Raw genomic sequence first — 12,387 nt, forward strand, 5'->3', positions numbered from 1 at the left:
ACTCTTTTGACCTTTCCTCATAGGAGAGGTGGTCCAGCCTGTTAACCATCTTTGTGGCCCTCCTACGGACCTGCTCCAAGATCCCTGCCTTGCTTGTGTTGGGAATGCTGGAGACAGATGCAGTACCTTCAGGGTCCGAAGGTGGGGTCTCACCAGAGTGGAGTAGAGGGGCAGAATTACCTCCCTCAACCTGGTGTACCACTTCTTTCATGCAGCCCAGGACACCACTGGCTTTCTGGGTTGCAGGTGCACATTGACAGTCCACAGGCAATTTTTCATCCACCAGTATCCCAAGTCCTTCTTCTGCAGCATTGCTCTCAAATCATTCATCCTCCAGCTTGTGCTGATAATGGGGATCACCTGACCCAGGTGTAGGACCTTGCACTTGGCCTTGCTTGACTTCAAGCAGCTTGCAGATCCTCAAGCTTGTCATGCCCCATGGCCCCCACCCCAAATGGCATCCCTTCCTTCTAGTGTATCAACTGAACCACTCACCTTGGTGTCATTTGCAGCCTGTGCTGAGGGTGCACTTAACCTCATTTATTTTGTTGATGTACATACTGAATAGCACTGGTTTCAATACAAACATCACTCATTACTGGTTCTCACATGGATACTGAACTAGTGACTGTAACTCCTGGGACGAGGATGGTGCAGAGGACATTACAACAGAACCAGACAAAAAATGAAGGAGCATGCTGAGAGAGAAAGTTTTCACTCAGAAAGACCTGTCTGCAGTAAAAAACAGCAGGGAACATATAACAAAGTGTTTAAAATTCTTAAAATTCTGCCCAGCCTCCCAGGTTTATTCCACGGTGAATCATTTTATGTAAAACTAGGATGCTGGCAAAATCAGGTATGGCTGAAGCTCTGTAACTAGGTTTAGCAGATCTACTCAAAGAGTAAATGATTTATCCCACCTAAAACATGCACAACAAAGCCTAAATGAAGTGGACCAAACTTATGTCAGAGAAGAAAGGTATAAGCTGAATCTGCATTTCACTACTTCCAACACTTCTAAGTATATTAAAATATTAATGAAGTGTTAAATTGAGTTTCACTTTTGATATGAACCTACCCCACTGGTATGAAATTTGAACCTCAGAAGGCAAAATGAATTACATACACACGCACAAGGATTTACCAGCAGAAGCTAGGGAAGTTTTATCTGCAGTAGTGTCACAGCCAATAGCTTCCATATAGTACAACACTGCTGTGGCTAAATAGCCCATTTTCTTCAGTTTGAGGATGCCCTTCCTGGGTGGTACACATACATAAATGGAGGAAATTAAGAATGGTAAATGCAGGCCAAGTGACAAAAATGACATCTTGATAGTGTCACAGTTCCTCAAAAGCTGTCCCAAGTGAAACAGAACTTCCCTAGCTTGGAAACATAAAAAATAGAATTCTTCTTAGGAGAAACCTGTGATCATGTTTCTCCTTTCTTGGGAGAAACATGATCACAGCAGTAACTAGGAAATCACAATTATAAACTCAAGTTTCAGTTGCATCCATTACTGGCAAAAAAAATCATGGGTAAGTAGTTCTTCCTAGAGAAGATGTAAAAACACAGATATAAAAAAACTAGATGAATTTGAGTTGTAAATAATAAATTGGGCCTTCTCAATGTTTCTTAAAACAGTGATAAAAGTTTTTGTTAAAGATCATCGCTTTGGCCTTCAGTGTCCATTTGTAAGGTAAAACTGAACTGCACTTCACTGCTACAGTAAATTGTTTATGGGACAATCACTGATTCTACAATGAAGTAAAAAATAATTTCAACATTCATTTCAACAGTCACATGACAGCATTTAATACTGCAGTCACATTAAAGAAAAGTACTGCTTCCCTTAAAAAACAAAACCCCACTCCTAAACCATGCACTTGACTAATCTCTTCTAAAGAATCAGACTGATGACACAAGTTAAAAAACTTTGAGAAGTATTTGCCTTTGTCATTTATAAATGCTGTGAGGAATCCTTGAGATTCCAAGGAAAGAAGTTTAGGACATCTATTCCTCTGAAAAATATACCTGCAGGCTAATAAATAACTAGCTGCAGACAAAGACAACAAAGTCAAGAGAATAACTATTACAGCAATCTAATTTAAAAGGAAAATTATATTACATATGCTCAATTTGAAAATGCTCCACTTTCCGTTTTATAAGTCCTCAACATAATGGGATCTAATAAGGGAAAGAACCTTGCTTCCCAATAAGAGCAGAGTAATTGCTCAGGATTTCTGCAAATGTAGCAACACAATAAACATTACCACTATTAATACCCATACATGTAAATGAACTTAAAGGAAGTAAACCCACTGACGAAACAGGTCAAATAGACAAAATTCTCCAATTCTTCAGAATGCTGCCTTCCTCCCTAAAGGTGAATAAAGAGATTCACCCTTTCTTACCCATGTAACATGTTTTCAAAATGAAGTTTAAAAGATTACTGTATAATGACAGTAAAACACTTGGTATCACTCATCATGACTTTATTAGAGGGTTCTCGTTTACAAATAGCAAATGAGGAAGCATACATAGTACTTATTGAACTCTATTCGAAAGCTATTTTTCCCTTTCTGAATACTGTGTTCTCGCTCTTCTTCCAGAATAATACTTCCACTCTTTCTGCCATCAGTGCTGAGTGTCTATGATCTTAGGCCTACACTCTCACTGCAGTAATCTGCAAAACCATTTGAATTCCATAGGAGTAGAAAATGATTCTCTCAGAAGTTAAATTATTTCAGACTCACCAATTTTTATTTCACCTTAGTTTGTGGCTTGTCTTCCCTCCCTAAAGGCTTTTTTTTCCTATTGCCCTTTCCAAAGGAAGGCAAGCCATGGATTTTTGTTTAGTCAGATCAAGGTTCACACCATGTCAGTGAATTAAAAACCAGATTTTTCCAAGATGTAAACCAGCATGCCTAATGGTACCGAGGCAAAGGCTGCTTTACCAAGCCACGTTTATGCTTTTGCGCAATTCGGCTCATTGCTGGAGGCCTTCGGGGCTCCTGGAGCAGCAGACCAGTCCTAAGGGGGTTTGCTCATTCTGCTCGTTTGTTTTGCCACAGAAATATCACGCACATTGGAAGAGGAAATCAGCTTTGTAGCAACACCTTCAAACAAGCTAAGCAGCTCCGCAAACCCTGTGCCCCTCATCGCAAATACATGGCCTTCCAAGGAGCAATTAAAGCAGAGCCCAAACACCCAGTTCTGCCCCCGGTGACCTTCCCGCGGCGCCGGTCAGCAGGACCAGCGGGAAGCTCCCGCCGCACGCGCCGCGAACACCGGCAGCCCACAGGTACCGCCGCTCAACGGGCTCCGCCCCCGCACACCGCCCCGGGCACCCCCCGGCCCCGCACAACGCTTCAGGCATCCCACACTCGAGTCGGCTCAGCTCGGCCCGGCCCGGCCCGGCCCGTGCACCTGCCGCCCGGCCCCTCTCTGCCCCAGAACGCGGACAAAGCGGCCACAGCGCACCTGCTCCCGCGGCTAGGGCGGCGGCGGAAGCTCCAGGTCTGCCCGCCCCCATCTCTGCGCCCACCGGCTCTTTCCCTGAACCGATCGTCCTGCTTTGCTCCAGGCCGAGCCAGGCGCTCCGGCGTCCCGGGGTCTACCGCCAACACGGGGGACCCTGCGGCCACCGCGCCCCCACATTCGCCAAGGGGCACAAACTCCGTCTGCCTCTGGCCGCCGCTGTTCGGCCGGGCGGATCTACGCTGTAAACAGGCCGGAGGGCAGTACAGGCGCCGACCGCCCCCGCCCCAGCACCGGCGCTCGCCCCGCCGTGCCCCGCGCTCACCGTAGAGATGTGCGGAGGCTTCGCCCTTCCTCGCCATCGTCTCTCGATGCCCTCCACGCCGGCACTGCCAGGGCACAGCCAGGGGCCCGGCGCCTTCCCCCGCTGCTCAGCGCGTTCTTTGTTGCCGTGAAGGCATGAGAGGCGGCGGCGGCCGGGCAGCCTCCCGCTCCGCTCAGCCGCGGCCGCCCGCAGCACCACCCGCACCCCACGCCCACCCTCCCGTCCCGCCGGCTCCGCGGCGACGCCTGCGCCGACCCGCGGGGGCGGTGCCGGTGCCCGGGTCGCGAGGAGGGGGGGTGCGGGCGGAGCGGCCGCGCTGAGGGCCGGCGAGGGGTGCCGGGACGGGTCGCGCGTCGCCGACTTCGCGTGGGCCCGGAGGCAACTTCGGCATCTGGGGAGAGCGAGCGAGGCCGGACCCGGCGAGCCGTACCTGGCAGGGCGGTTTCCATCCTCCCGCACCAACCACTGCTGACCGCAGCCGGGTATCTGTGCCCGTGCCCTGCGCAGAGCCCGGAGGTGTTGCCGCTGGTGGGAAGCGGCCGGCCGGCCCTGGAGCCGCTCGCCGCCCGCCCGAGCCCCGCCGGGAAGCGCCTCCCTTGGCGGAGCTGTCCGTGCGGCCCGTGCTGAGCGCCGGGCCGGCTGGGCCGCCCTCGGGCAGCAGTCTCCTGCCCAGCAGCCGGCACGAGCTCCCGGGGCTGGAGGAGGGTGAAGCGTTCTTTCGTGCTCACCGACAGCCGTCCGTCTGTCCCTGACGGGGGAAGTGTGTTGGTCCTGGGTTGGGGCATTTTCATGATTCAGTCAAAAAACACCCTCAATACTGAGAAATACGTAATTTCTGGTCATAAACTTTCCTTCAGTTGCCATCCTCCTCCATGCGTTTTATCTAAATGGTACAAAGGCCACTTACGAGCAATTAGTCCAATTGCTGAGATTCTTTTACAGTCGTGACAACACAAATCATCACTACAGCAAAAGGCCACTACATGCAGATGTCATGATGTTATTATCTGTTGTCACTAAGTCCAAGACAACAGAGCATTTTCTAAGACAAAACATTTTGAAATTACAGAAGTGCACCTATCAGCCCTTACTTGTATTTTCAGACATGAGCATTGGAGGAAAAGTTACTTTCCAAGGCTTGCAAATAAAGGTATCCTTCCTCAAATTAGCTTAAGACCTCAAAAGCACATGGCTCATTTCTTGATGAGTAAATTAATGTCCATAGATCATGGAATTTGTTGCTCTGCTTGTATGGAAATGTAAACCAATCATCTGTGCATTAGTGAGGGTACGTGCCTCTTACATACATGGTGTGTGCATCATCAGGTCTTGTAGAGGTAGCTGCCTTGTCTAGTTTCAAGAAAATTAAATCAGGCATATTTACGACCTTATCTATCCTCCTAGCGGTCTCAGTTCAGGCCAATCACTCCAATAATTACTGAATTTCACATATGTAGTTTTGTCTGATGTAGTTTTGTCTGCTAGTAGTGGAAATACTGGGGGGAATCACTCCTCCTCCCCCCCCCCCCCTATATAGAATTGTTAGAATTTATACTTTTAAGTATTATATTTTCAAATGAGTACTGGCTTCCTTTCATCCTACTTTATCAGAGTGGGCAGAGGTTTATGAATCTGATTTATAATCATAAACTTGGGCAGAGGTTTATGATTCTGTGCACTGCTCGTAGTCTACAAATTTATTGAGAGCTCCTTCTTAACCTTGTCTCCCTAACCACTAGGCCACTTACCTAGCCTAGCTACCCAAGATGCCTGTTTGTGTTCCAAGAAATGGACCTCAAGTAAATACCTGATGTGGAAAAGGGTTGATGTCCTTTGCTAAGAAATTCTTATTTAATCTCAGTGATGTTGACTAGGAAAACAATTCAGACAATCTCACCTGCAGAAGAAAGATCTTGTGTCAAAGACTGAGTCAAACATGAGAAATGCGGCATAGGACAGTTTTGTAAGAAGGAAGGAAGTGTATTAATGTCTTCTGGCTCATTCTGATAAGGCATGGCAACCTAAAGGTAGCAGGGCATGACCGGATTTGATCATCAGAGCTTTAGTAGCATGCTTGAGGAAGCTTCAGTTATTCTTCAGTGTTCTTCTGTACCCCTTGTGCAGGGAAATGTATCTATATATATCTGTATTGTTTGGCATGGCCTCATGGGTGCCTGGCATTGGGCCAGTGTCAAACCACAACAACAGCCTACCTTCAAGAATGAATATTGGAATCTCAACAATAAAAAATATAGGTAATACAGGTAGTATAGCCTGTTCTACAAATAAATATCTAAGATACCTAAGTATCACATATTATATATATAAATAATATATATAATACAGAGCTTATACAATGTCTATATTGTGTCTATACTACACAGTTTATATAATATAGTATTTATATCCTCCAGGAGAAGTAACTTTTTACTTGGTTCTGACTACCAGAACCAAGGAACAACTTTAAAAAATACATTAAAATAAAAGAGAAAACTTGCTAAAAAGCATTCAAAATGTTAGAATAGTGCTAAAAACTACAAGACAGCTATTCAGATAGATAGAAGGCTACGTAAGGAGACCACTTTGAGACAGAGCAGATCATCTTTGTATATTCATGTTTCTCTGAAGGGCCTGGGATATGGCAGAAGGAAGTCGCCAGGACTAGATAGAATGAAAAGGGCAGTAGCTACAAACAAGGAGTAATATACCTATATTCCTATAACCTACCAAAATAGGGAACAATTGTGTTCAAGTGAGTAAATTATAAAGGATCACAAAATTTGGCATGTTAAGTGTGAAAGAACAGTAAGGCAGGCCAAAAAAGAGTTTGACTATTAATTGCAAAAAAGGATGCCAAAAAGAATCATTTGTCTAACGGCCAAGAGGAGGAAAAGAATATGTAGAGTTAATAGGATATTTTCCTTAAGTCTTCTATGCACATATAGACTTGAAGGTGATAAGCATTTTCACAATTTTTTTAAAATAAATCCAATGAAAATCCATAAAACTGCTGACCATGCCTATGAATGTTGCAAATACTGAAAACTACAATAATGCAGACAGAATTAATGCAGACAGATTTTTGTGATATATTGGAAAAGTATAATTTTTGTAAAGAGAAGTCAAGCTCAGAGAACTACCGAAGACTTCTCAAGGAGCCAGAAGGCATGAAAATGAGGGCATACAGCTGATTTTCAAGTTATTTGGATTTCTGAAAACATTCCACAAGGCTCCCCATGAAAAAAGCTTTAAATAAAATAAGCTACCATAGAGGGAAAAGTTATTTTATGGCTGAAAATTGTTAAAAGGGTGTTAGAAAGGTCTATCATTCCTTGGAGCACCAGGGCCCTTCTTGTCCTGCCCTGCCATTGGAGGCACACTGGTGCCTGGGGATGCAGGGTCCCTGCCAGGCAGAGTGACGTGGCTGCTGCTGCCTTCCTGTTTGTGGTGCACAGTCTTCAACAGCACCTGCATGCAGGACTCACCCTCAGCTCCAGCACAGAGCACAGGCAGCCATGTCCTCTCCTCCTCCTGGGCTGGCAGAGACAAAAGGTCACTAGTGCAGGCACGCACAAGACTCCCTGGATGCCCAAGCACATGCCCAAGCACATTCACCCAGTACTGCTGGCCAGATCCCAGCCTCCTTACCTGCCTCAGGAGTGCCTATTTCCAGGCTGGTTCAGCTTGATGCTTCCTGCAAACATATTGCACTCGCATATCCCACAGGAACTCCACACTCACAGGTTGCCATGGATGACAGAATGGATCCCTGCCTGTCTGATGACCTGATGTCTCCTACTCATTGGTAAGTCCAGCTTGAATTTTGCCAGGAAATGAGAAACACACACCCACTATGGAGAAGATAATCCAGCACCACACACACAAGATGTGACATGTGGTCACGCTCCAGCTACTGGTGCTGAACCCATCACTCACCTCACCCACAGCAACCTCTCCCAGTAGAAGATTTTCAGGACATGCACTCACTGTACCCACCTCAGCAGCTGGCAGCTAAGACCTCCAACCACTCCAGTACCAGATAACGAGACCTCCCCAACACCAGCAGCACCAGTGGGCAGTTTACATTCCCAAATGTAACCTTGGTACCAAATCCACTCATAACCCTCACAGTTACCACTTTATCCTTACAACACACATACACATGGGAGAGTGAGATTGGGCTCAGTCAGACAAGTGTACCTACTGCCCTTTTTAACATTGACTGGTCCATTTAATGGTCCATTCTTTATTTTCTCCTCTGTTCCTCCAGATGCACTTCTCCTGCACATTCCTTCATTAGTTTGAATAGCTCCACAGATCCATTTCCAACATTATGTACCCTCACATTTGCATCTTATCAGGTGCAAAGTCCCAGTTTGCCTGCAGTTTATTGAGAGACAGTTTGTTTCTTGTCTTTATCACTGTTATCTTTGACTGTCAAGTGTGTGTCTCCATATTTTGTTTATGGCTTTCCACCTATTTTTGTTATCTCACTTGACAAGACCTTTGATCAGATAATCGTACTGAAATAAACATTCCTCATCAGTTAGTACGACTGATTTGTGTGTCATCCCTGACTCCCTTACCATTTGTCAGTCAGGTCTTTCATGTTCTTGTTTATGGCTTCCTCCATTTCTGCACTGAAAAGGTTCATGACCAGATATCCTTAAAGAAGCACACATTTTCCTTCCACATAACCTTAAGAAAATGTTTTTTAATTGGTGGGGTCACCCATAGATTCTCAAAGGCTTGTATGTTGGGACTCTTGTTCCAGATACTCATCAAAGATTTTAAAAAGGAGAGGAATACTGAAGTAGGAAAATTTGATGCCAATAGTTATGGGGCTGAAAGAATTTCAGAGAAGCTCAGGACAAATAAAATGTAAAATGGCACGGAAAAGGGGTGCAGAGAAATAAATACATCCAAAGATGAGCTTTGAGTTGACCATTACATCCCACATCCTGTTATCATAGATAATACATGAAAATTTTCACTTTGGTGTTCAGAGGAATTTTAAAAAAGGGCAACAGAAAATCACACAAAAAGACCATAGAAGTTATACTCTTATCTTTTTGCAAGAACACGAGCGACTTTATGATTCTGATTCTTTGACACAAAGCTAAGACATTGCAGGAAGTACTCAAAGACGATTATTCAGCTTGGAAAAGAAATTGCTATTTGGATATCAAGACCTTTTTTTAATCAAATCTTAGACCCAAAGAGGATGATTGCCTCAAAGATGTTATGTTTCAATGTGCCTGTTTGAATTCAACTAGTAGGGACCACAAATGAAATTATCAGATGTCTGATTAAAAAGAAGCAACCTGGAGTGGTTCTTTATACTGTAGAAACTAAGCTGTGGTTCCAAACATATTCAAAAAGCAACCAGTAAAGTTAATGGAAGAGACATTTATGAAGCATTATTAAACACAAAGGCATCACCTCCAGCTCAGGAAACTTATAAATTGAAAAATTTTTGGAGGGTAGAAAAAATTTAGAAAAAAATCTATAAAATCACTACATTTTTGGTAAATGACCTGGAACTATTTCCTGAACATTCTTTGTTGCACTACCATAAACTGGATACTATGTCAAATGGATCTTTGGTCTGACCTAGTACAAGTCTTGTTACTTCCATGGAAAAATGAGCTTCAGCTATTCATGTTGTAAAGAGCCTCATTGTTTGTCACATGAATGTCATATGAAAATCTCAATTACCACCTTCTTGTGCTTGTATTCTCAATCCCAGTATTTTTCTTCCAGAATCTCCAACCCAAGATGTCTCCCCTTCTTTCGTTTTGCACTGCATGTGCCTCAATAGGGCTATACCTCAGCTAGTGTTTCTAAATTCTACCTTATACAATTCAACAGCAAGCAACAGCTGTAATCATTATTGAATTCTGTCTTTATTACGCAGGTGTAAGTTCTGTCAGCTGTTATAGAAACTGAACTCTTGTGATTTAAGGCATGTTTTGCTTAGTGTTTTGTCATTTGCTGCACTTACTAAAAATAAGTATACATGTCTTACGATAAAATTAGTGTCTACATTGTATCAATACACATTTACATGGTTAGGTTCTTGTATACTATTAAATACTAGCATTGGTATAGTCTTGCAGAGCCACAAATGGAGTTTTACAATATAAATGTTTATTAAAATCCCACCCACCATAGTGTCACAGTGGTGCTTATGTGGTACCTCACCTTTAGTCAGCTTGGGCTGGCAGAGTTGTAACTTCACTGTTCTGGGTTCTAACCTACAAGTAAGTGTCAAATTCATTTGCGAGAGGTATGCTCACTACAACTGGACTTTTATTAATATATGATTCTACAAGGAGAAATGTACCAAACAATGTATCTTAAAGACTTTTAGGCTACTAAAGTGCCAGCTACAGCATGTTTAGTGCAAAAATCTCCTAGTTACTTCTTTTACACACGGCTAGGCCTACCTCTCTTTCTTAATGTTTGTTTTCATGTTTGTTTTCACTTGTTTTCATATTTCATGCAAAAGCCATGCTTGTCTAACTAAGCACTTGTTTCTTAAGCAGTTAGTCCTGAAAAAGTCTCACCATACTTTAAAAAAAATTAGGACACGTGGTTTTTACATTAAGGCATGGTTCAAAAATGATCTTCTCAGGTTTCTACTGACTTTCTTTTTCTTTGGAAAGTCAATAGAGAGCAAAATTATTACAGGATGCAACTGATTGTTTTTCTATTTTTTCTCAAGCTCTGTACATCTGTCCCTTCTCTTTCCTTATGGTTCATGTTTGACAGTCACATAAGTGTAAACCAGTGTGGTTTGATGACATTAAGGAAAAATATTTGGAGTGTTTACAAATAGTAGTTAAATGAAAAACTTTCAAGACTTAGAGCAGCTATGACTTTGTGATTGAAAATTTGACATTAAGTGCTGTTTGTGATACCCAGAAATTAAACAATCTAATATATACCTCAAAATATTTCAATTCAAGTATCCCATTATCTTGATTTTAGATCATTCAGAGTTTTCCACAGAGATGCTTTCCTTTTTTTTATTTTTCCCCAATAAATTTATTCTTTTAAAAACCATGAAAACTCTAGGAAAAAAACCCTAACCACCCACCCTGAGCTCCTCAACTAAATCCCAAGACAACTCAAGACAAACTAAAAGAATCACAAGAGCTTGCAACAGAAATTTAGAAAAAAATGTTTGGTTTAAGATGTTTTAAGTTACTATTGTATCAGGGATCAAAGAAAAGCAAAACAGGTCATAACTATGAAGAAGAAGTTGCCATGTTTGTTGCATTGCACTCCATCAAAAATTATTCTACTTTAGAGATCATGAATTCAGGACCTACGCACAAAATTTTACTATGTTTGTTTTGTGTAGTAACTTCAGTAACTCTTAATACATAAATCACTGCAGAAAATTTCATTTGCTTTCCATTTCTAAAATAAAAGTTCATTAACAAATGGTAAAATCCTGTTTGTTGTTAACAATTTAAAAAACTCCAAACCGGTAAAACACTTAAAATTAGTAATTAGTAATTACTAAGACTTAATTATTACTAATTAGTAATAATTACTAATTAATAAAAAATAACACTTCAGCCTAGAATACAGTTGCTAACTTTAAGGGATAAGCATCCTGGTTCTGGCCAGGACCAGGTTAATTTTTGCATGGCCAGGAGGCACATGGCCAGGACCCAGAGGTTATTCTTTACTACCTCACCATTGTTGAGGTGGGAGGAAGGGGCTGCTTCTGGTTGTAGTAGTTAGGATTAATGAGAATTTTGCATATGAATCACTCTGTCTCTTTTGCATACTTTTATTATTATTGTTACAGTTACTGGTATTTTTTCTTATCCCATTGCTGTTTCCAGTAAAATGGTCTTAACACTTATGTGTCTCCAGTTCTCCTCTCCAGCCTGCCATAGGGGGAGTGAGAGTGAGTTGAAGAGTCACAGAGGGAGTACCATTCCTAAACTACAACATTAAAAAGCAACCCTATATCTAACATTACATAATACAATTTATACTTTTATATGTTTAGTGGAGGAGAATGGAGAAATATGTAATTTGCAGAAATGGAATTCAGAGATCAGGTTATTAACTGACTGCACAAACTCAGATTATGAATAAGCAGCGTCAAATCTTGTGCACATAATCCATTTTGCTTGCTCCTGTAAGAACGTGTCTCCCTCCATGTTTTATCATTGGATTTATTGCCCTGAACACCCTTCCAAGAAACACATGCTATATTCTTCTCTTCAGCCTGCCACAGGAGGAGGGGAAGAAGGAACGAGCGAGCATAGTTTGAAGACTCTCAGCATCAGCACTATATTGGGGAATACCATTCCTAAACCATGACAATGAGCAGTAGTTTGTAATGTAATAATCTTACTGTGTTTACTGTAAATACTGTGTTTACATTTACTTACTGAAATGCTAAGTTATGCATTTCAGCAATAAGCATCATGCATTCTGCTGATTAATATATAAGAGAGTATTCTAGGTTAATAAAGCAACATACTGGGCAGTATATAATTCTTACTGCAGTAAAAGTTATCAGAGGAATATTAATTAAGAAATATGACACAATATT

At 42.4% G+C, this 12,387-nt stretch overlaps 1 protein-coding gene across 3 annotated transcripts in view; it reads right to left on the reverse strand.

Annotated features, from left to right (window-relative positions):
• Positions 1-4,395, reverse strand: part of SLC44A5 (solute carrier family 44 member 5) — a 69,249-nt gene extending 64,854 nt beyond the window's left edge. The window contains exon 1 of one of the 3 annotated variants that reach the window (XM_036387885.1): positions 4,234-4,395. In XM_036387885.1, the coding sequence (XP_036243778.1) occupies positions 4,234-4,252 (19 nt within the window). In that variant the 5' untranslated portion in view covers positions 4,253-4,395. Of the gene's footprint in view, positions 1-3,481; positions 3,549-3,803; positions 4,004-4,233 lie in introns of those variants that run through there. The other 2 variants (XM_036387884.2, XM_054515787.1) reach the window with 2 other exon arrangements.
• Between the last annotated feature and the right edge of the window lie 7,992 nt (positions 4,396-12,387).

Source organism: Molothrus ater, chromosome 9 (assembly GCF_012460135.2).
Source record: "Molothrus ater isolate BHLD 08-10-18 breed brown headed cowbird chromosome 9, BPBGC_Mater_1.1, whole genome shotgun sequence".
Classification (NCBI taxonomy): Eukaryota; Metazoa; Chordata; class Aves; order Passeriformes; family Icteridae; genus Molothrus; species Molothrus ater.